At 37.9% G+C, this 21,087-nt stretch overlaps 1 protein-coding gene across 1 annotated transcript in view; it reads left to right on the top strand.

Annotated features, from left to right (window-relative positions):
* DNAH14 (dynein axonemal heavy chain 14) overlaps positions 1 to 21,087 on the top strand; it is a 361,705-nt gene that overhangs the window by 219,844 nt on the left and 120,774 nt on the right. The window contains exons 48-56 of the mRNA XM_040262849.1: positions 2,408 to 2,545; positions 3,526 to 3,693; positions 4,983 to 5,153; positions 9,114 to 9,281; positions 10,456 to 10,548; positions 13,457 to 13,654; positions 16,231 to 16,392; positions 18,804 to 18,995; positions 20,891 to 21,072. Coding sequence (XP_040118783.1) covers positions 2,408 to 2,545; positions 3,526 to 3,693; positions 4,983 to 5,153; positions 9,114 to 9,281; positions 10,456 to 10,548; positions 13,457 to 13,654; positions 16,231 to 16,392; positions 18,804 to 18,995; positions 20,891 to 21,072 — 1,472 coding nt within the window. The remainder of the gene's footprint in view (positions 1 to 2,407; positions 2,546 to 3,525; positions 3,694 to 4,982; positions 5,154 to 9,113; positions 9,282 to 10,455; positions 10,549 to 13,456; positions 13,655 to 16,230; positions 16,393 to 18,803; positions 18,996 to 20,890; positions 21,073 to 21,087) is intronic.

Genomic DNA, 21,087 nt, shown 5'->3' with positions numbered 1-21,087 from the left:
TTGAACTCAATCAGAAGGGTTTAATGTTTTAAAAAGTAAACGTACTTTTCTCCTTATTTGGTTCCTTCGCTGGAAACCCTGATTTCTAGAACCAACTTTATCATTTCAACTTCCTGAGCCTTGTTTCCTCATCTGTAAAATTAGATGGTTATTTCATGTCTCAGATAAACTTGATCCTAGGATCCTGGCTGACATACACTTGCTGGTGAATGACATCAACTCAGATACCACTCAAACTGTCTAAATCAACCATCAAGCCAAGGGAGAGAGCAGAATGGAGATGCAGGCCCCCAGGAAGAATCCAGGAGACTGGGATAAAAAGAAGCCAAGAAATGGGTGTGAAATGCACAACCTAAAGAATTTTCTTGAAGTGACATGAAAATAATGAGGCAGCCTCTTAATGGTATTTCTAAGGCCTTGGGCATGAACATATGCAGGAAAAAACTGAAAATACCCCATCATGTGTAAACTGCATTATTTTGTTATGATTCCAGCTTTACAATGCCATGTTGTAATATGTCAAAATACTATGTAAGCAGTCAAACTTCTCACCCAGCTAATCCTATCTTCTCTACAGACAGATTCACCAGGCTTTTCTCCTCATTTCTCACTTATTACCAGAATCCTTTTCACTAGCCTCAGTAATGTATTCTTTATTTTCTAATGACTCAGGGCAGAAAACAGGGCTATTTCCAGATGACATTTAGAAGGCCTGCTAGAAGTAACATGTCTTAGAATTATATTTAGGATGGGTTACTTCTTATATGCAGAGTACATCATGCAAAATGCTGGGCTGTATTCTGGCATTACAGTTTCAAAAGCTGAAATCAAGATTGCCTGGAGAAATATGAACAACCTCAGATATGCAGATGATACCACTCTAATGGCAGAAAGTGAAGAGGCACTGGGATAAAAACAAGGCAAGAAATGGGTGTGAAATGCACCTTTTGATGATGGTGAAAGAAGAGAGTGAAAAATCTGGCTTAAAATTCCACATTCAAAAAAGTAAGATCATGACAGCTGGTCCCATTACTTCATGGCAGAGATTGGGAAAAAGTGGAAGCAGTGACAGATTTTACTTTCTTGGACTCCAAAATCACTGCAGATGGTGACTGAAGCCATGAAATGTAAAGGCACTTCCTCCTTGGAAGAAAAGCTATGACAAACCTAGATAGCATCTTAAAAAGCAGAGACATCACTTTGCTGACAAGAGTCTGTATAGTCAAAGCTATAGTTTTTCCAGTAGTCATGTACGTATGTGAGAGTTGGACTATAAAGAAGGCTGAGCTCCAAAGAATTGATGCTTTTGAATTGTGGCGTTGGAGAAGACTCTTGAGAGTCCATTGGACAGCAAGATCAAACCAGTCAATACTAAAGGAAATCGGTCCTGAATATTCATTGCTAGGACTGTTGCTAAAGCTCCAATACTTTGGCCACCTGATGTGAAGAGCCACACCCTGATGCTGAGAAACATTGAGGGCAATAGGAGAAAGGGACGACAGAGGGTGAGATGGTTGGATGGCATCATCGACTCAATGGACATGAGTTTGAGCAAACTCCGGGATATAGTGAAGGACAGGAAAGCCTGGTGTGCTGCAGTCCATGGGGTTTTAGAGCGTCAGACACCACTTAACAACCGAACAACAGCAACAACTTCTAAGAAGACAGACTAATACTGTCATTGATAAGGACAGAGTAAAGTGATAAGGTAAGGTGATTAATAGTTAATCCCACTAAGGAATCATAAGTATTAATAAAGGAAAAAGTATGGGAGACCTCTGGAAGTTAATGATCATTCGAGAAAGCAGGTTTGTTTAACCACAAAGCCATGTAACAGAAGTGTGAGACATGCCCCAAAACAAAACAATAAGTTGTTGATTGCGAAGACATGTTTCTCTGTGCACACTAATGACAAAAATATAAAGACAAGGTGACATTATACCAAAACCTCATATGATTTACCGTTTTTAGCATAGACCACCTTTCTGCTGATTTGAATAGTGCAATGACAGTACCATTTTCACCGTGTAGGGACAAGAAAGCTCCCACGCCTGATGAGGAGGAACTGATGATGGTAGCTTGACATCTACTCAAGAATGAGGAAGAATGTGGTCTTTTCCCACTCCCCACTTTTCCCTTGATTGTAAAACGATAGCCTACTAAGTTCTGGGTGAGGCATCCTCCTGCCCACCTGCTTATTAACCTCACAAGCATCCTATTCTAATAAATCACTCATCACTTTGCCTCTTGTTAAATTCTTTCTGCACTGAGACATAAAGAACCAGAGCTCCTCAGAGACCTGCATGTGCCTAAACATTAAAAACCTTTTGGAGCTGGGAAATAGGTATATATGTTTCACTTTCTATAGATACATTCAGTTACTCTTCCTTTTTTACTCTTCCCACAGACTATCCAAGATCTCTCTCTAGTTGCAGCTTGTGTTTTTCCAGTTAGTAGGAGATATATCAGCCCACGTCTGCTCAAACATTTTTCCATTCTGGTATTGCCTCATCTCCCACAAACTGCCATAAAAACTATTTTCCAGGTAATACATCTAATTTATTTTCTAGTAAAAAACAAATTTAATCCTATAGTATAAGGGAAAATATGAGAAATTAAAACCACTAATATTAAGAGAAAATTCTCTTAAGGGGATGGATTTTTTTCCCTCTGTATTTTCTGGCTTACTATTATAATTTGTCTCTAAATATAAAAAAATGTAAGTTATTGTGCATAAGAAACACAGGCGGGGCATGTTTAATGAATGTTTAAAATAAATTCCAAGTCTTTTTTCTCAGCAATTCTAATCCAATATATCTGAGATGGAGCTCAGCAATCTGCATTGCCAAAAAGTACACTTGGATTTTTGCTAATATTTGTTTTTTTATTTCCTTATAGAATAAAAAATTGAGAGAAGAAATTCTGAAATATCTTATTAGAAAAATGCCTCAATTTGAAACCTAGTTTGATTAGAAAAATATATGCAAGTTTACTAAATTCTTCAAAACTAATTATGTCTTTTTCTTTTTTATAACATAAAATTTAAAGATTATTTTTTAATCTATTTTTCAATAAGTACTGAGTAATTCTACAGGTGATAAATAATCTACAGTTCAAAAAACCTGGTATAGAATATATACATATACCAATCTTAACTGAGATAATAGTTCTATCACTTTATATTTCTTCTAGTAACATCTCCTGGGCAACAAGGATATGGAAGAATTTTCAGTATACTGGTATTATACACACAGGTGGAGCATCAATTGTCCCCAGAAAACACATAACACAGGCCTCTAAATCTTTCACCAAACTAGGACAGACTGAAATTTTCCTCAGTTCTCAACATCCAGAATGTCTTTGTACTAGTCTGACATCTGGTTAAAATGAATTCTGATTACTAACATTTTAAACAAAATTGATCTTCCATTATAGCATATACATCTCCTTTCTAGTAGGGATTAACTAAAAATAGTCTGTTCTTAAAAGTTTTGGCAAACTAAATTATAAAATTTCTCTTTAAAGGTTCATTTGGGAATGTATTTCTCTATCAATAACTTTGCACCAGAAGTTCAGAAAACTAAGGATCAAATAATATCTTGCTGTCTAGCTGTATACTATCAAGTATGTCAGACTATGTTACCAACTCCAACAAAATGTCACTACATGTTTAATCTTCGAGATGTATTTAAGGTTTGTTTTAAAATTTCATTCTCTAACTTAAGTTGAAAATTCAACTTGAGAAAATGCAGTTTTACTGAACTGACTTTCTCTCTCTCTCCATTTCTCTACTCACTGATACTGTCAACACTTAATTGCTAAAAGGGGAAAAACAAAGCAATTCAAGTTGATTAGTTTTGCTGTTAGCAGCTTATCCTATAAGCCAGTTAAAAGGAATCATTAAAGTAATTCCATGCAGAGAATTCAATGATGAAACCTGTAAGACTGTTAAAAAGTAAAGCCAATCTACTGACACCAGGTTGTGGTGAATGAAAGTTCAGTGTTTATTGTAAGGCGCCGTACAAGGAATCTGAGACAACTAGGGCTCAAGCATCTCCAACTCCCCAGAGGGTTTCAGCCAAGGACTTTTAAGGATCAAGAGAGGGAGGGAGTAGTAGGGTCTATGATCAGCTCAAGCACAATGCTCTGATTGGTTGATGGTGAGGTAATCAGGCAAGGTCACAGGGGTTAGCATTATCAATCCTTAGGCTCCAATAGGTCTGGGGCCTATGTTCTCCTGGTCATCAGTAGTAAATTATTCTATTTGGTGGGGGTTTTAGCATCTGTATAAAAATTCAAGAATTGTGCATCTAGGTACTTCAAAGAGGAACTAAAGCAGAGAATATGAGGGAGGGGTCTGTCCTCATCAGGGGAACATACTGGCTAAGATTTTCATCAGGGAAAGAAGTGACCAGGCTATAACGTAGATTTTGGTTTTGCTTTATTTCTGAGAGTTTATTGCAGCTCTCAGGCAAATGAAAGCATGTATGCATTTCATAAACATGCTGAATTTTCACAAGCCTTGCTTTTACATCAGAGAATGTTGCCAACAGTGCTGATTTAGTCAAAGAATTTTCTGGATTAAAATGTTTTTTTTTTTTTTAATCTTTTTTTGGTTTGCTTTTTATCTCCATGCTATGGGACTTTAGCCCAAAATAGTACATATATTTGAAATGGGTTATAAAAATTTTAACCCAAATTGGCAATCTTAGAACATTAAGAAGCATCACTTATCTCCAGCAATCCTGTGAGGAGTTTTTGAGCCCTCTCCTTCTAAGGGTGACACTATACAAGTTTTCTCTGGTTTATAACTTGTCCATCTCATCAGAAGTTCAGACTATCACTTGTAGGAATTGACAATCCTTGCCTGGGATTATTGCTCTATTTTTATAGAAACATAAACCTGCAAAAAAAAAAATGAGGCTTTACTTCGCAATCTACCTGATAATGGTTTTTTAATTGTTGTTTTTAATCCCTAATAGCTTCTTCTAGGTTTGCTGCAAGCTGACAAGTATGTTGTTAACTCCAAAGAGATGGCTGCTCTGTTCTTTGTTCATGAAGCCACCCGAGTGTTTCATGATCGCTTACTTGAACAAGCTGAACAGGTGCTTTTCTATCAGATTCTTTCAAAAGAACTTGAGAATTATTTTCAGGTAAAATTATTTTAAAAATTTTTGTAAATGATATTTGAGCAAAAGTGTTGTTTTATAAACATCATCAGACATTTCTATGATGTTAACTAAAAACTTTATTAACAATTCCATTTTTTACTTGCAAATGTCTAAATAATTATAGATTTGGAACAACTGAAATGATAAGGTCTTGATGCCTTTGAAAGTGAAAGAAAGTGAAGTCCCTCAGTCGTGTCCGACTCTTTGCAACCCCATGGACTGAGAAGCCTGGTAGGCTTCCATACAGTCCACAGTCCATGGGGTTGCAAAGAGTCGGACACGTATGGAAGCCTACTAGGCTTCTCAGTCCATGGGGTTTTTCCAGGCAAGAGTACTGGAGTGGGTAGCCATTTCCTTCTCCAGGGGATCTTCCCCACCCAGGGATCGAACCCAGGTCTCTCACATTGTAGGCAGACGCTTTAGCCTCTGAGCCACCAGGGAAGTCCATGTATTTGGCCTTTTAAGAGCCTTGAAATTTCTCATTTTCCTCCAGGCCTGGCAGGCACGAACACTTTGACCCCTCACCCCTCTCCAACCCTTTGAATTTTAGTTTGCATGCTTCTCTAATCCAGGTCATAAAGGAAAGTGCTTCAGTAACTGATTCACTAACAGTTGTAACTAAATGAAGCGGTGAGCTCAACTCCATTACCATACCTCTCTGCTGCTGCTGCTGCCAAGTCGCTTCAGTCGTGTCCGACTCTGTGCAACCCCATAGACAGCAGCCCACCAGGCTCCCCCGTCCCTGGGATTCTCCAGACAAGAACACTGGAGTGGGTTGCCATTTCCTTCTTCAATGCATGAAAGTGGAAAGTGACAGTGAAGTTGCTCAGTCGTGTCCGACTCTTAGCGACCCCATGGACTGCAGCCAACCAGGCTCCTCCATCCATGGGATTTTCCAGGCAAGAGTACTGGAGTGGGGTGCCATTGCCTTCTCCTAACTCCTCTCGATTCCTTTCCAAAGATGATGGTTCTTTTCTTTTTTCTCCTCTTTGGTAGCACTACAGGAGATAAACTCAAAGGTACAACTTTATTTACAACAGTGAAGAAGAAATTTGGAATACAAACTTTATACAGAGATACACACATGCACGTAAGCCCAGCATACAACACAGATACATATATGTAAATCTCTGTCTTTATGTAAACATACATTTGTATACACATATATTTTTTTCCTTTTATCTTTTTGCCATGCCATGTGGCACGTAGGACCTTAGCTCCCCAACCAGAGATTTAACCTGCACCCCCTAGACCACCAAGGAACCACAGGACCACTAAGGAAGTCCCCATATATATTTTTTAGATAAATTACAAATTCAGAAATCTTTAAAAAAAATTTTTTCTAGACACTCATCATTACTTTTCTTTAATCCAAGTTTCCTGCTCCTCAGCCTAGACCCTTCTTGGAATTATCATTCATGTTAATCCATAACATTTCTGCCCTCCAACTTTTTAAACATCAGGTAAAACAATCTTTTCACTAAGTAGCTATCTCCACATCCACCAACAGCTCCATCTACTTATCCAGAGTTTCTCAGGGTTCTACCCAGGGTGCAGTTCTTCTTGTCCCTCTTTGGGGCTGCTCTTTGGTGATGCTTCACACTCATCTTACTCCTACTTTCCTTCACACAGGCAGTAGAATCTCCAGTCCTTTCTTTTCTCCCTTTCCTTACCTAACAACCTGAGAAGCAGTTGAATACAGAGGTAACAAACACAGGCTCTGCCCAAGTTCAAAGCCCAACCCTTCCATTTATGAGCTATGAAACCTGTAGCAAGTGACTCTTCTGTGTTTCGGTTTCCTCATCTCTAATGAAAAGGTAGTAACTGTACCTACTTCATAGGACTGTGGTGATAATTAATGGCACTAACTTGTGTAAAGTGTTTACAATGGTTTCTGACACATGATAAGTGTTCAGTAAATGTAAGCTATCATTGTATTAAAAATGACCAAATCTTATATCTACTGTTCAAAGACAGGCTGGTGGTTTGGCAGAAAGAGCCTGAATGCTAGAATTAGAACTTGGCTTGACTTCTAAATCTGTCTCATATTACTCGGGATACTTCATTCTCAACATGAAAAACCATTTGCAAAACCATTTCCAGTCTTCCTTCACTGCCTTCTATGTACTACCCTGATGACTCCCCCACCCCTGGTGTTTCCTACCTCAATACTGATACTATCATTCAAGCCTCCATCCATGTCAGAAATTTGAGCCCCTCACCTCATACTTTGGCCAGTGCAGAATGGTCTCTGTTGTCTCTTCCTTTATTCATATAGGTCCCTTCCCTTGGCTCACTCCTGACCATCCTTCTAGATTCAGCTCATGCTTCTTCTTCTGCTGGTCTTCTCTAGCCTAAACCACATTGTTTCCAGGTTAAATGTCTTTGTATTGTCATAGGACTATGGGGTTTTCCTATCCATAGAACTAATTAGAATGTAATTGCCTATGTCTTTCTCTAACCGATGAGTTCCATGAGAACAAAATCGTTGCTTTTTATCCCCACCTAAATCTCCAGAGTTTAACATCCTCCCTTACCCCTAGCTGGTACTTGATAAATATATCTGGGATGAATGAATAGATAAAGGAATGAATGAAAGAGTGCAGAGACTTTGCTAAAATAACCATCTAAAGAAAGCTTATTTCTGTCCTGAGAGAAGATCCTAAATTCTTGCCTTATACATTCCAACTGCAATTTAGCTTTAAGACTTTGCTAGACCAAAGAATAGATGTAGAGGCAGTAGAAAATGAGTAAGCAAATACTTAGGGGAGACAGGTCTTTCCCTAGTAGGAGTTAGTCCCACAGACAGTAAGAACAGCTACAGTACCCCCAAATTAAAGAACTATTACCCAAATCTACTTTGAAAATTTAAGGATGTAAATTATTCCTGTAAGAATTGGGGTTTATACAATACCATTTGGTCAGTTGTTTGACTGGTTGACTTTTTAAATAGTAAAATGTGATAGCTCTAATAACAGTTAACACTTACAATGTGCCAGGCACTGTTTTAAAGGCTTTAACCATCATTACTCAATTAAATCTTCATAACATCTCTGTGATTTAAGTTCTGTTATAATCCTCATTTTACAAATGAAGAAACTGAGGCAAAGTGAGATTAAGAATTTGCCCAAGGTTGCATAGTTAGTTAAGTGGCGGAGTCCTGGCTATCTGACTTCAGATAGTCTCTTAACCACCGTGTCATATTGTCCCTCGACCTTCCTTTAGCCTTTTGCTTAAACAAACACCTTCTGAGAGCCTATTAAGAATTTCCAGGGCCAGACATCAACTGAGCTGAGTTCTAAAATCTCCACAGAACTAATGTAAGCCCTGCCTCCAAGCACCTTACAACCTAACAGGTGTAAGTGCTGTAACAGGCCCATCCACACACCACCACAGTAGGACAAAAAGAAGAAAGAATAATTTTATCTCCCTAGTTTTAGGAAGAGGGAAATGGTCAGATTTCAAAGAAGGGGTTAGCCCACGAACTTGGTCTGAAAGACAGGCAAGTGTTTGTCAAGTGAACCAAGAAAGCAAATATGGAAGCTTGCAAATCTATGGTGGTGATTAACAACTGATTAAGGAAAGATTCTCTTCTTCAGATTGTTGGTGAGACCTCGTGGTATCAAAATGTTATTCCCACAGCAGCAGTTCTTAACCTAGAGACTGTAGATTCTCAAAGAGTTCTTAAACAGAACTGTATTTCAGTGTATTTGGTTTCCTTTGCAACCCTTGCATTTCACTATATGTGTTTAAAATGTTATTCTTATGAGGAGTCCACAAGTTTCACTGTCAGAAGGGGGTACATGGCACAAAAAAAGGTTAAGAACCCCAAGAGCTAGACCTACTGTGCTAAGAACTTCTCTGATATAAGTACATTGTTTTAGTTTTGATAATAAGTAAAATTGTGCTATTAACAGTTTCTATTCAATCACCTTACAATAGATCCAATGGACCAAAGAAAAACTGATGAATGACCCAATTATATTTGTGGATTTCTTGGATGTAAACAAATCTCATAAAAAGAAAACCTATCAGTATACCAATGACTATAATAAACTTGCTGAAGTACTTACTGAATTCCAAATGAAGTTGAATTCAGCGTCTTTGGAGGTAGAGACACATACTATACAAAAATCTAAGTAATACTATTTTCAAATATATATGTATATATACACACACACACACACATATATATATAGGCTTTCCTGGTAGCTCAATCAGTAAAGAATCCGCCTGCCAGTACAGAAGACTCAGGTTCATTCCCTGAGTTGGGAAGATCCCCTGGAGAAGGAAATGGCAACTCACTCCAGTATTCTTGCCTGGAGAATCCCCATGGACAGAGGAGCCTGGTGGGCTACAGTCCATGGGATTGCAAAAAGTCAGACATGACTGAGTGACTAACACTACACATATGTATATGTGTATGTAAAATCAAATATTTTTGAGATGTATGTGTATGTATAAGAGCGAGAGAGATCAAAAAGTGTACCCTCAAATTTTAGTGAAGACCAGTAAAAGTGTCGGTTTATATTGTTCATCTTATTTTGCCTCATCTAAATAAAAGGTGCACAACTGAGGCGGTAAAATGCTGAATTATTAAAGTTAAGGGAATTAAATGAAAGAGAGAGTGTGTCAACAAGTGGCAGCAATATAGCTGGGACTAATTCACAGTTTCTCCCATCGTGCTGTGCTTAGTCACTCAGTTGTGTCCGACTCTTTTCAACCCCATGAACTGTAGCCCTCCAGGCTCCTCTATCCACAGGGATTCTCCAGGCAAGAATACTGGAATGGGTTGCCATGTCCTCTTCCACGGGATCTTCCCAACCCAGGGATCCAATCCAGGTCTCCCGCATTGCAAGCGGATTCTTTACCATCTTAGCCACCAGGGAAGTCCAATGGGAAACTACATTCCCATTATAGTTATGAGCAAAGGTGATTTGGAACATAGACACCAACAAAGTCAGATACCATACACGGATTCCTGAGGCTTGTTCTACCCCAAGACAGAGAAATAGAAAATCAGCCTGGATACTGCTGTTGTCCCCTTCATATTCTTCCCTCAAGCCTATGCCCGCCTTCCAATCTTGTTCTTCAGAATATTGGCAAAAGGACAGTTCTCATTATACACACTTATTTTCCATAAATGTAAACTAGTTTACTGGGTCTAAATTATTGGATTACCAGATTAGGCATTCTCACTTCTATATCTTGTATGTAAAACCACAATGAACACTTAATTTTTCTATGCCTATAATCACTTTATTTTTTTCGTTTCCCCTGGTAGATTTCTCATTCCTTTGTATTTTTCAAGGAAGCCATAGAACACATTGCAAGAGCTACAAGGATCCTTCGACAATCAGGAAGTCACATGTTACTGGTAAGAATTTAAATTTTTCAAATATTTTTAGTATGCAAAATAAAAATTAAGGAAATTCAATAAAAATCTACTCTGCTTACAGAAATTTAATTTTTGCACACTTTCTATTTATGAAAGCTCATATTCATTGACTCATATGACAAGATCCTTGTCCTCTCAAAAGTGCATAAAAGTTCACCAGCTATTTATTTTTGGAAGGCATTTAATGTGTAAAAACATTGATGGGTCTGGCACCATCTCTATCATAGCTTCAGTATTAGTACAGCACCTGTGCAGATGAATCTTGACTTCAAAAATAATACAATTCCTTGAACATTTATTTAGAAAAATGAGTCATTGCACAAAATTTTACTGCTCATGAAGGCAAATGAGAGTTAAATTCTTGGAAATTCCGGCAATACCTTAAATAGAGAAAAGCTTTCAGAAGGCTAAATAAAATCCAATGTATTCAGCCAATGATATGTCACATTATTATGACTATTTTTTTAAGTTAGTCATTCAAATTATGTTCTCAGATCACAAAAGAATTACTACTGGAATCAAGAACCTGACTTCCCTGGTGGCTCAGATGGTAAAGCCTCTGTCTACAATGCGAGAGACCTGGATTGGAGACCTGGGTTCGATCCCTGGGTCAGGAAGAATCCCTGGAGAAGGAAATGGCAACCCACTCCAGTACTCTTGCCTAGAAAATCCCACAGACAGAGTGTCCATGGGGTCGCAAAGAGTCGGACCCAACTGAGCAACTTCACTTCACAATAACAGGAAGAAATCTGGAGTATTCACAAATATGCAGAACCTTTATAATACATTCCTAAATAACCAATGGGTAAAAGAAGAAATCACTAGAGAAATTAGAAAATGCTTTGAGGTGAATGAAAACAAAAATACAACATACCAAAACAAAAAACAAACAAAAATAAACAACACAACATACCTAAAGCAGTGCTTCGAGGGAAATTTACTGCTACAAATGCCTATATTTTATTTCATTTTAAATTTTTTATTTTATATTGGAGTATAGCAGATCAACAATGTTGAGATAGTTTCAAGTGGATAGCAAAGGGACCCAGCCTTACCCATATATATATGCATTCTCCCCCAGACTCCCCTCCCATCCAGGCTGCCACATAAGAGTGAGTAGTTCCCTGTGCTATATAGTAGGTCCTTATTGGTTATCCATTTTACATATGGTGAAAGTGAAAGTGAAGTTGCTCAGTTGTGTCTGACTCTTTGCAACCCCATGGACTGCAGCCTACAAAGCTCCTCCATCCATGGGATTCTCCAGGCAAGAATACTGGAGTGGGTTGCCTTTTCCTTCTCCATTACATATGGTAGTGTGTACAAATCTCAAGTAAATAACCTAAGTTTCCACCTTAGAAAACTACAAAAGAAAAGAAAACTAAGCCCAAAGAGGAAGTTATATGAGAGAAAAGATGAGAGAAGACAGTAAAGAATAGAAAAACAATAAGAGAATACCAATGAAAACAAACAAAAAAATGATTCTTTGAAAAGATCAACAAAACTGACAAATCTTTAGAGAGGATAACCAAGAGAAAAAAGGGAAGAATACTCCAACTATTAAAATCAAGTATTTAATACACCTTGCTGAAATGTACACCTTCCTTGAAAGACATAAATTACTAAACTGAAGAAATATAAAGTCTGTACTTACATAACTAATAAAAAGATTGAATTAGGAATTTTAAAACTTCCCACAAAGAAACGCTTAGGGCCAAATGGCTTCACTAGAGAATTCTAACATTTAAGGAAAAATTAAATCAGTCCTTTACAACTCTTCCAGAAAATAGAAGAAGGAATACTCCCTAGCTAATCTATGAGACCAGTATCACCCTGATACCAAAACTATATAGATATCATGAAAAAAAGAGAACTACATACCAATATCCTTGTGAATATAGTTGTTAATTTTTTAATGAAATATCAGCAAACTGAATGTAACAACATATGAATATTATATATCATGGCCAAGTGAGTTTTATTCTAGGAATGAGTGTTTGGTTTAACATCCCCAAATCCATTAATGGAAAAGGAATGAACTGCTGATGCATACTGCAACATGGAGAATCTCAAAACCATCATGCTAACTGAGAAGTCAGATGCAAAAGACTTCATACTGTATGATTCCATTTATAGGAAATGTCCAACAAAGGCAAATCTATAGAGAAAAAAAGCCTATTAATGGTTGCCTGGGACTGGAGATTAGAAAGAGAATTGACTGCAAATAGGCTTGAGGGATATTTAGGGGATGATAGGAAATGGCAACCCACTCCAGTGTTCTTGCCTGGAGAATCCCAGGGATGGAGGAGCCTGGTGGGCTGCCATCTAAGGGGTCGCACAGAGTCGGACACGAATGAAGCGACTTTGCAGCAGCAGCAGCAGCAGAAGTATTCTAAAAATGGATTGTGGTGATGGTTACATAACTCTGTAAATTTACTAAAATCATCTAATTGTGCACTTAAAATAGGTATGGTCTATAGTTTGTACATTAATAAACTGTTTTAAAAGGGTAAAAGTTCCCAAAGAGCACTTCTTGAGTGTTATTGCCCACAGTAAATGGAAAAAGACTTTTTTGAATCCTTACAAATGAAGACTCAAATGCTGATAGTCACATTGCAATGATTTATAAGCCTATCTATGCTATTTTTCCAGATAATCTTTTCAGTGCAGTTATTTCATGTAGTTCAAGAGGCTGTGAAGAGAAAAGATTAAAATATTGCAAGCGTTTGAGTGCCTTTTAAGATTTTGATAAAACACTTTATGTTTCATGTGTTTATCAAAGCATTTAAAAATAGTCTTAGGTAGTTTTACTAACTTTTTAGCACATCTAAGTAGAAAACTTTTTATTTCTATTAAGAAATAAAATTTCTAAATTTTTTTTCTTCCCAAGATTGGAATAGATGGATGTGGAAAAGAAACTTGTGCAACTCTGGCCTGTTATTTGGCAGAACACAAAATATACCGAGTACCTTTATCTCACAGTTATGCCTACTTAGAATTCAAAGAAGATTTCAAAAAAGTGTTTATGCAAGCAGGATTAGAAGGCAACCTCTCTGCTTTGATAGTTAGTAATTTGAACCTAGATCAAGTAAGTACTTTTTGTTTTTATTATTTGCTGAAGTTTAATATTTATGTGGGGTATTCCCAGGTGGCACAGTGGAGCCTTCCAAATTTAATATTTGAAAAGAAAACATTTATCTATGGTCCTATTAACCTGCCATATCAATTCTTTTCATTATTTTCCATGCTTATCCAATCATAGCCTATAGAGTTTATGAATATGCAATCATTCTGTAGATAGTTTTACATAAGTACCACAATAAAAGAATTTTGTCTCTATAATTTTAATTGACTAATTGGAAGTAAGTTGTCTGTGTAACTAAAGTCATCCATTTTACATTAAAACCAGTTTTATAATCTGTCTTTTAAAAATAGCCCTATCATCTGTATCCACTGTCTGATCATGTAATCTACAGTGTGCTCTCACAGAGTTTGAGGCTTCTGTTTCTGTCCTTTATCCTTCTGCTCAAGTTTCACCAAAGCCAAGACCTTTCTTTGCAGCTTATGCCTTATTTATATGTAAGCAAAAAATGTTAATCGCTCAACTTTAAAAAAATCTATTCTTTTGCATAAGTTATACCCTTCCACAGCCAAAGCATAATTAGGAATACCACCTCAGACTGTATGTACTTCTTTGTGGCAAAATTTCAAGGGAATATTGTTTATTATCTATGATCCAGAAGTGTATAGTTATTAGTATTGTTTCAAACTCCCATTTTGTTTTTTCTCCTGATACTGGGCCTCTCTCCCTAGAGTTGTATGTGTCTGTTTGTTTTTCATGTCATATTTTGAAAGTAAATCCAAGGGCCATGTCATATCTGCTATTCTCCATAATATCCAGTTTTTCTGCTTTAACTATATATTCTCCCCTTCCCAAATTTGAATATTCTGCTCCTTGATCAGGTTGAGGTTTCTGCCAGACACTTGCTAGATTTCAGAAGATATCGTTTCTCCCCTGCCAAGAATGTATATCATTCTAATTTAAGAAACTATTGTTCAGAAATCCACTGTCAAAGCTGAATTGAACATGGCTCCCGTGTTATTCAGGAGTTTCCCTGGTGGCTCAGCTGGTCAAGAATCCGCCTGCAATGCAGGAGACCTGGGTTCGATCCCTAGGTTGGGAAGATCTGCTGGAGAAGGGAATGGCTACCCACTCCAGTATTCTGGCCCGGAAAATTCCATAGACTGTATAGCCCATGGGATTGCGAAGAGTCGGTCACAGCAGAGCGACTTTCACTTTCACTTTCCATGTTATGCAGAACTTTAAGGTTATTGCATCTCCTTTCCAGACTTTTTCTAGCCACATCATTGCTTTCCACATGAATCCAAAAAATGGTGTTAGGACTTTGTTAAGTTTGTTAACATTTGTTAAGTGCAGGGTACCAGATGGTGAGCTACAGTTTAACAAAAGACAAGAGAATCTGAAAGAGAAGCTTATTACTCAGGTTCTGCAGGAGGTACACAGCATGCTTTGAGGGAACCCATGGGAAGTCAAGGCAAAGTGCAGAGAGAGAGAGAGAGGTAGGACCAGGGCACACGCCTTGATTGGGGGAGCAGTGCTTTGCAGTGCTTTTGGAGTTTCCAGGCTAGGGCCAGATTGGTCAATTCACACCCAACAAGGGTAAGTTCCATGGGAGTCTTATCTAAGGAGCACATAACGGGAAGGCTCTGGGAAGCAGGGATGACTGTTGACCCAAGGGCTGTTGGGAAGTCATATCAGAATTTACATTTGCTTGTAACTCTGTGGGTTGCTATCTAAGGCATGTGCATCCATGAGAGGTATAATGTCAGTTTAAGTCCCCCAGCAGGCTGCTTGGCCAAACAAAATGGGTGCTGAGGCAGTAATACTATGGAGTAATTTAGCTAGACTTTCAACAAGTAGGCAATAATCAGAGTATTTAATAAATCTTTGGCGGTTCTCCATCATGTCTTAGGTGAGACAGAAAAGCAGTTAGCCCTATGTCACCTCTGTTGGCCTCTATTGGACGCAGCCCCCCAGTTCTCTGCCCTTTCTCAACTGGACTGAAATACCAGGTCCCCGTGAGTGGCTAAAGAATACTGTATCTTAAAGCTTGGATTTATTCTAAAAACCAAAATGCTCATACTTTTTTTTATTACTCCTCTGGTAGAATTTCTTTCATTGCTGCTTCTCCTCTGTTACCTTCCCATTCATTTTGGAATCCTTTATAGAGATGTTTTTGGTTAAAATAAGCTTTTGGCTATGTGATTTCTAATAGTTTGTGTAGTAGTCAAACACAAAAGTATAAACTATACTTTTATAAACTGTGTATAAACTGTGTGAAGCAGAGTCCCTGCTCAACTTAATTATTGTACCCACTCCTCCCATGCCTCTTCCCCAGTGCACAACACAGTGTTTGACATACTGTCGGTACCAAATCTGTTTCCCTAATGTTTGAATAAGTGAATAAACAGATGAAGCTTATTTTGACTCAGAAAAAAATGTTTTTGATGGGCTCACATTAAGAGAAGTTTTTTTTTGATCTAAGTTCTCCTGAAACACTATTGCTTTCTTGATTAGCTTTGTCCAGAGTAGAATACATGCCCAATTTACTCATTCCTGATTAAATGTATGTTTTGCTTAAGGAGTTATTTATGGAAGATTTGAACAGCATTATTAATTTGGGGAAAATACCTGACTTGTTTGAAAATGAAGAGCTGGATGCGATTGCCCTCAAGCTTAGATCTCTTACTGAACAGTCTGGTTATGTTGATAATAAGCAAGCTTTACTTTCATTCTTCCAAAAGGTACATTTTTGTGGATTGCCTTTATCAAATTGTCATATTAAATTGAAAACAGACTATGTTCAAATTTCATAAAATTTTATGCTAGTGTCCACTATTTGCTGAAAATAATGCTGTAATGAACATAAAGGTCTGCATTAAAAAATAGACTATGTTTATAATCCTGTACATGAATTTCAAGTTGGATAATTTCTTTGTTTTTTTAACATGAGTTTTTAAAGCTATAATAATGACTGCCATCCTTATACACAGACACACCATAGGCAGGACAAACATGAGCAAGAATCTGGGCCTGACTGGCTAACAATGACTTTAAAAAATAATATTAGCTTGAGGCAATAAAAGAAATAAGGTCCCAAGATTATTTCACACCCTGTGATCCATTTCTAGCCAATGAGGTTTTTTATTTCAGTTGTACGCTGGTAACAAGCCTGGAAAGGAAAGAAACAAGAATTCCTCATCCCCTTAAAAAGCCCTAGAACTGTCCAGGAGGTTATGGATTATCCAGGTAGAGCAGGTAATATTCAGAATGAACTCAGCAGTGAGCTTGCTGTGAAAGAATCAGCTTGATGAGAGATATCAACTGGACAAATTAACTAGGCATTCTGTGTCTTTAAGACATGATGACTGACCAGTGGCTCAGTGAACCAACAGATATGATTACCCAAGCCAAAATATTCACTGGTAAAGTACCACAAGCCAACTTATTTCTCAAGTCAGTTTCTATCTTTTATGGAGACATTTGAAAATTGAACTGAACCACCATCCCTTCCTCAGCAGATACTTAATGATCTTGCACACCAAAAACATGTAAAAAATTCTGGGAATGGAATCCACAATTGTAAGAGAACAATATAATATAAATGGATGTTTGAATTGAGTTGTATTTTAAAATACTGCAGTAGAAAGAAGGATAGGAGTTATCCTGAAAACTTGTGGCACTCTAGCACTTCTTTACAAAATTGGTTTATCCAATAGATTGTGAGTGGAAAAGGAAAATAAATTCTGATTTATAGTGTGGGGAATAGTGCCCTCCAGAAATAAAAAATAAGAATCCTAAGTAGAAATCAATTTTAATTTTATATATATGCCATATTTTCAAAAATGATTTGAGGTTTTTTACAGTAATAATAAATAGTGAAAACACAGTTTAAACCGTTGGATATCTTCAAGTAAGAGTTTGCAAATGGGCAAAGCAAAGAGAGGTAATTTCGTTTTGTGGGTTTTACCAGGTGGCTCAGTAAAGAATACGCCCACCAGTGCAGGAGACACAAGAGACAAATTTCAATCCTTGGGTCAGGAAGATCCCCTGGAGTGGGAAATGACAACCCACTCCAGTACTCTTGCCTGGAAAATGTCCATGGACAGAAGGGCCTAGTGGGCTACAGTCCATGGGGTCACAAAGAGTAGGACACAACTAAGCACACATGTGGTTTCGTGTTCAATTTAAAGATTTCTGTATTTTGTGAATTTTGCATTGAGGAGTTGCATTTGCTTTTATACAAATTTTAAAGACAAGCAGGAGGGGGAAACTCTTACCCTTTAGTCTTCTTTCAGCTTTACCACTCTTATTTGGCAAAATAGGTTGCTTGATACTCAAAGATATTATCACTTTGTACAAGTCGAACCTTATGATTTAGATGGATCATTGACTCACTGAAGCTGCTTTCAAAAATGTGGTTTTATCATAAAGTGACGTATGAAATAAGGAAGGAATCTGTGTCCTGTGGTCAGTCCTTCCAAGAAGCCAAGAACAACAACAACACAACCAGTTTTTAGGTGGGGCAAGGATGCAGGCAAAATTCTTTGAAACTAGCACTTTGCCTAGGACCTGATAAATTATATAGAATCTAATACTGCTTGGCTGTAATCCTTCAGCTGTAGGAGTTTATTAGTATCTCTGCGGTGTTCTGTACATAACATTATCTGATTCTCTGCAGCTCTTTTAGCTTTAATTCATCTGACTGTTTCTTTCTTTGAGTTTCTGTGAGTCTTAAATGCACACCACTCCAGAGGAAACAGTTAAACAGACAGACTCGTCACCATCTGATATAAACTGCCCTACTGAATGGAGCTCTAGCACCAGATCCCCTTATAAAGGATGGTTTAAACAAGGAATGTTCTGAGTCCAGTGACTCCCCTACCCAGTCCATCCAGATGAAGCCAAGAGGGTGAGCGACTCTTCTAGGGTCCCCTAGAATAGAACCTGGCTCCTTTCCTCAGAAGGGCTCTGTGAAGCTTGTAGTTTCCCTTGGAAGGATTCTGGTTTATGACAGACACTCAGTACATGATTGATAGGTACTCCCCCCATTAAGGAAAAAATTGAAACAAATTTTAAATGGAATTTTCCATATAATATTTTCTTCAAAGCAGTGGATTGCATTTAAACAACTTATATTTTCATTAATTTTCAGAGAATACATAAAAATCTTCATATTCTTATGACCATGAGCCCTACAAGACCTAACTTTCACCAAAACTGTAGACTATATCCTTCCCTGATCAGCTCCTGCACGGTTGATTGGTATGAGAAATGGCCGGAGGAAGCTCTCCTGATTGTAGCTGATGCTTTCTTAAGAGAAAAAGTGAATATCGAGAACAGAGAGGTAAATATAACCCCTTTAAAGAAATCTAATGCAAGTGATGATTTCAATTTATTATCAGAATCCAACAACACTATATCTCTGAATGACAATGAACCTTAGGTGGGCAAAGAGAGGCAGTTCTGGGCAAAATTATGAAATAAGTCAAGTGTTTGTCTTGACTCTTTATCAGTTCCTCATCTCTTTTGCCCCCTAATTCACCCTGTCTCAATGATGCCCAGATTCCTCACTGCTAGGGTCTCTTCACTGTTCTGCCCTCATAGTGGACAGCAGATTTCCATGAAGGTAAACAACCTCCATTTTTCATGCTCTGGTGAGGACACTGCAACCTTCTGTGTACTTCTTGTGAATTTCACTGGGTTGGTTACAGCAACACAACTACAAAGAAATGAGAGCACAGGCCACACACAAAATTACCTCAGAACTCATGAGCCACAAGGCAATAAGAATCTATTCTAGAGTGATTCAAATGAAAATCCCGAGAGATGTTGGCAAAAGAAGTTGTAAATTCAGAGAGGCCTGAAACTCTGTGGGACCTAGAAAGGGGCTTACAACCTTACCTGTCCAAGTGTTCAAGGAAAGCAAAGGCCAATAAGGGTAGATTCAGGGTGAAACCAGCAAGAAATTGCAGCTGAATTAAGAGTGACCAGTTTAGCTAGGCTTGGTGGATTGGGGATGCATAAACACAACTAGATTATGTTCAAGTCAGATTCTCTCTGAAGGTAAGCAAAGAGGACACTCTTTCTACTCTAGTTTTGCCTACCTGTATCTCTACATTGATTGATCCATTGATTTCCATAAGGAGTGGCTCCAGCCCCCTCCCCCAAGATACCAAAATCAGGCTGCTCAAGTGAAAGTGAAAGTGAAAGTCACTCAGTCATGCCCAGCTCTTTGCGACCCCATCAACTATACAGTGGCTTCCCTGGTGGCTCAGAGGTTAAAGCGTCTGCCTCCAATGCGGGAGACAGTCCATGAAATTCTCCAGGCCAGAATACTGGAGTGGGTAGCCTTTCCCTTCTCCAGGGGATCTTCCCAACCCAGGGATCAAACCCACGTCTCCTGTATTGCAGGCAGCTTCTTTATCAACTGAGCCACAAGGGGAGCCCAGGAACACTGGACTGGGTAGCCTATCGCTTCTCCAGAGGATCTTCCCAACGTAGGAATCGAAGCGGGGTCTCCTGAATTGCAGGCAGATTCTTTACCAAGTGAGCTATAAAGGAAGCCCTGGATGCTCAAGTCCCTTATATAAAATGGTATAGCATTTACCCATAATATGTTCACATTCTATGATATATTTTAAATCATCTCTAAATTACTTGTAATACCTAATACATTGTAAGTATATGTAAATAATTGTAAATACAATGCAAATGCTATGTAAATAGTTGCCAGCACAAGAGAAATTCATATTTTGCTTTTGGAAACTTTCTGGAATATTTAAGAAGTATTTTCAGTGGTTGTTTGAATCTGTGGGTGCAGAACCCACAGATACAGAGGGCTGACTATACATCCTTTAAGTCCTTACATTTTTCTAGCTTTATTTCACTCATGAAAATTGGGTATCTTGCTATCAATAACCTACTTTAAAGAAAGGAAGATATGAGATAAAGCACTATAAACCTTGGCCATTGACAATGTACCCTAAATCCTTGGAGTGCTGCAGCAGAAATAAGGGAAAAACCTAGATGAAATGTCATTTATTGTTAACCTTTTTTCTTTTTGTCTTTTCCACCCTAACATCATCCTAACCACTAAAATTCATGTATTTTTAATCCCATTCATCCAAAACCTTTTTCTGCATCTCCACATCTCAGAAATGACAAATGTATTCGCATTGTCAATTTTCTTGTGTGTGTGTGACTGCTTTCTCTTAATTCTTAGAAATTACTATTTTTCAGAACTTAAAAGAAAAACTTGTCCCAACATGTGTCCAAATCCACCAAAGCGTAAAAGAGTTGAACATAAAATACTTTCAAACAACTAGAAGGCATTATTATATCACTCCCAGTAACTACTTGCGATTCATGGATACATTTGCCCACATTTTGAAGTCCCGAGAGAAGGAAATGCAAAAGAAGAGGTAAGACTTTGAGAC

This window comes from Oryx dammah, unplaced genomic scaffold (genome assembly GCF_014754425.2).
Source record: "Oryx dammah isolate SB20612 unplaced genomic scaffold, SCBI_Odam_1.1 HiC_scaffold_21, whole genome shotgun sequence".
Lineage (NCBI taxonomy): Eukaryota > Metazoa > Chordata > Mammalia > Artiodactyla > Bovidae > Oryx > Oryx dammah.
The sequence above is the reverse complement of the archived record's forward strand: the minus strand, read 5'-3'. Positions and strand labels throughout refer to the sequence as shown.